The sequence below is a fragment of the Limulus polyphemus genome, unplaced genomic scaffold (assembly GCF_000517525.1).
Source record: "Limulus polyphemus unplaced genomic scaffold, Limulus_polyphemus-2.1.2 Scaffold39, whole genome shotgun sequence".
Classification (NCBI taxonomy): domain Eukaryota; kingdom Metazoa; phylum Arthropoda; class Merostomata; order Xiphosura; family Limulidae; genus Limulus; species Limulus polyphemus.
In genome coordinates this window covers 1,317,496-1,319,351 of record NW_013665649.1, presented here as the reverse complement: position 1 = coordinate 1,319,351, position 1,856 = coordinate 1,317,496, and the positions used below count along the sequence as shown (strand labels likewise).

Here is a 1,856-nt window from a genome sequence, read left to right as displayed (position 1 = left end):
TACTATTCGTTAGTAAAAGAGTAGCCCAAGAGATGGCGGTGGGTGGCCTTCCCTCTAGTCTTACACTGCTAAATTAGGGACGGCTAACGCAGATAGCCCTCGTGTAGTTTTGTGCGAAATTCAAAACAAACAAACAAACTATTCAACACGCCCCTCAGTGACACAGTGGTATGTCTGCGGACTTACAACGCTATAAACTGGGTTTCGATACCCGTGGTGGGCAGAGCACAGATAGCCCTCGTGTAGCTTTGTGCGAAATTCAAACCAAAAATTGCGTCGTTGTTTTCCAACAGCTTTGTCGCACTGAGAGAACTCTACTGACACCGTTGCAAAAGAAGAAAAAGGCGTTACTGAACTCAAGTTGTTTGAAACCTATCTGAGTTTACTTGTGATTCGAACAAGAATGGCTGGACAGGAAACAGTTACCATCGAGCATGAAATTGCACAAAATTGGTTTGGAAGCAAGCAGTGGGCGATTTCGTCTCAATGAAAACAAGAAAAGTTAAATTTTCGTACCTGTTAACTGCTGTTATAACAGCATTTGATTTATAGCCCTACGAATTTGTAACACAGTGGAAAGTAAAACTGAAAACTTGCCTAGAGCTGTAAAAGCTACCTTAGATCTTTGTTTTACATCTTCTCAATGGGATATTGAATTGAGAAGATATGGTGCTATAACGATTTGAGAAGATATATTGTTATATTAACATGACCATTGTGTGCTTGATGTTATAATTCTTGTTCAACTATCAGGCACTAAATTCTAAAAATGTTCTCCACTGTTGGTTAGAAATATGTAAAATTAAGCTTTTCACAGCACTTAAAAAGTCAAAAGAAGTAAACTGGATAACTCACGTCAACGATGTTACAACAGAAAAGTTTAAAAAGTTAATACGTACCATCTCTATGAATTTATTATAGTGACTTGTACTCAAGGTTGCTTCGATTAGGGATCGTCCATTGTTATATACAGCACAAATCATCAGGCCTAGTGAGAACATGTCACTAAGTGGAGAACAGCTAGAGGTCGCTAGTACTTCAGGGGCGGTGTAGTCCAGGTCTGGTTGGCCCATCTTTGGAAGCTTAGAAGTAAAGGATTGGCAGGGCACAGGACTCTGAGAAAAGTGAAAATAAACCCAACACCAACAAACAATAACAATAATTAATAATTATCACCATCTGTCCATAAACATTATTTATCTACAACAATGCTCTCTACTGTCTCTTTTCATGTCATTTGAGGTATTTCATATTGTCTTTCTTAGGGTTATATATTATATGAATCATCTAAGATACTTAAACAACGTATGACTATAGATAGTTGAAATAGTTACTATTAACAAGATATTTCAATAAAACGGTATACTTTAGTCATATTCCCAACACAATAAATCACACATGATGTTAAGATGACATGGCACTAAAACTAGATATTGCTTTTTAATCTGTGGGTAATTCTTTGAAGCAGAGAAAGGTTTAAAATGCATCTTTATGGTATCTAAAGAAATGAGTGAATCTCACAATACTGAAAAGCCTAAATCGTTACACTTACTATGGAACATTTAAAACATAAAATATCACATTGTAAGTATATTCAAAATTATATTTATTCAGAAGCTTAGAAAACTTAGGTATAAATAGGACGGCGATGTGATTCATATAATAAAAAAGCATATTCTGAAACAGAATACTTACTAACAGTAGTAATCTTATAAAAAATTATGAACTTCAAAGAGAAAGGATTCATATAGTATTTAGGCAATTTGAGGTTTTACCTATGTTTGTCGAACATCATGATAAATGTTTTCGCTGAATTTACAGCGTAATCACAACAATGATATTTCATAATCGTTCGG

General features: G+C 35.2%; 1 protein-coding gene across 1 annotated transcript in view; it reads right to left on the bottom strand.

The window, feature by feature from the left end:
• The window catches only part of LOC106461496 (SCY1-like protein 2), a 177,154-nt gene that overhangs the window by 36,374 nt on the left and 138,924 nt on the right, over positions 1-1,856 (bottom strand). The window contains exon 6 of the mRNA XM_022388724.1: positions 900-1,115. Coding sequence (XP_022244432.1) covers positions 900-1,115 — 216 coding nt within the window. The remainder of the gene's footprint in view (positions 1-899; positions 1,116-1,856) is intronic.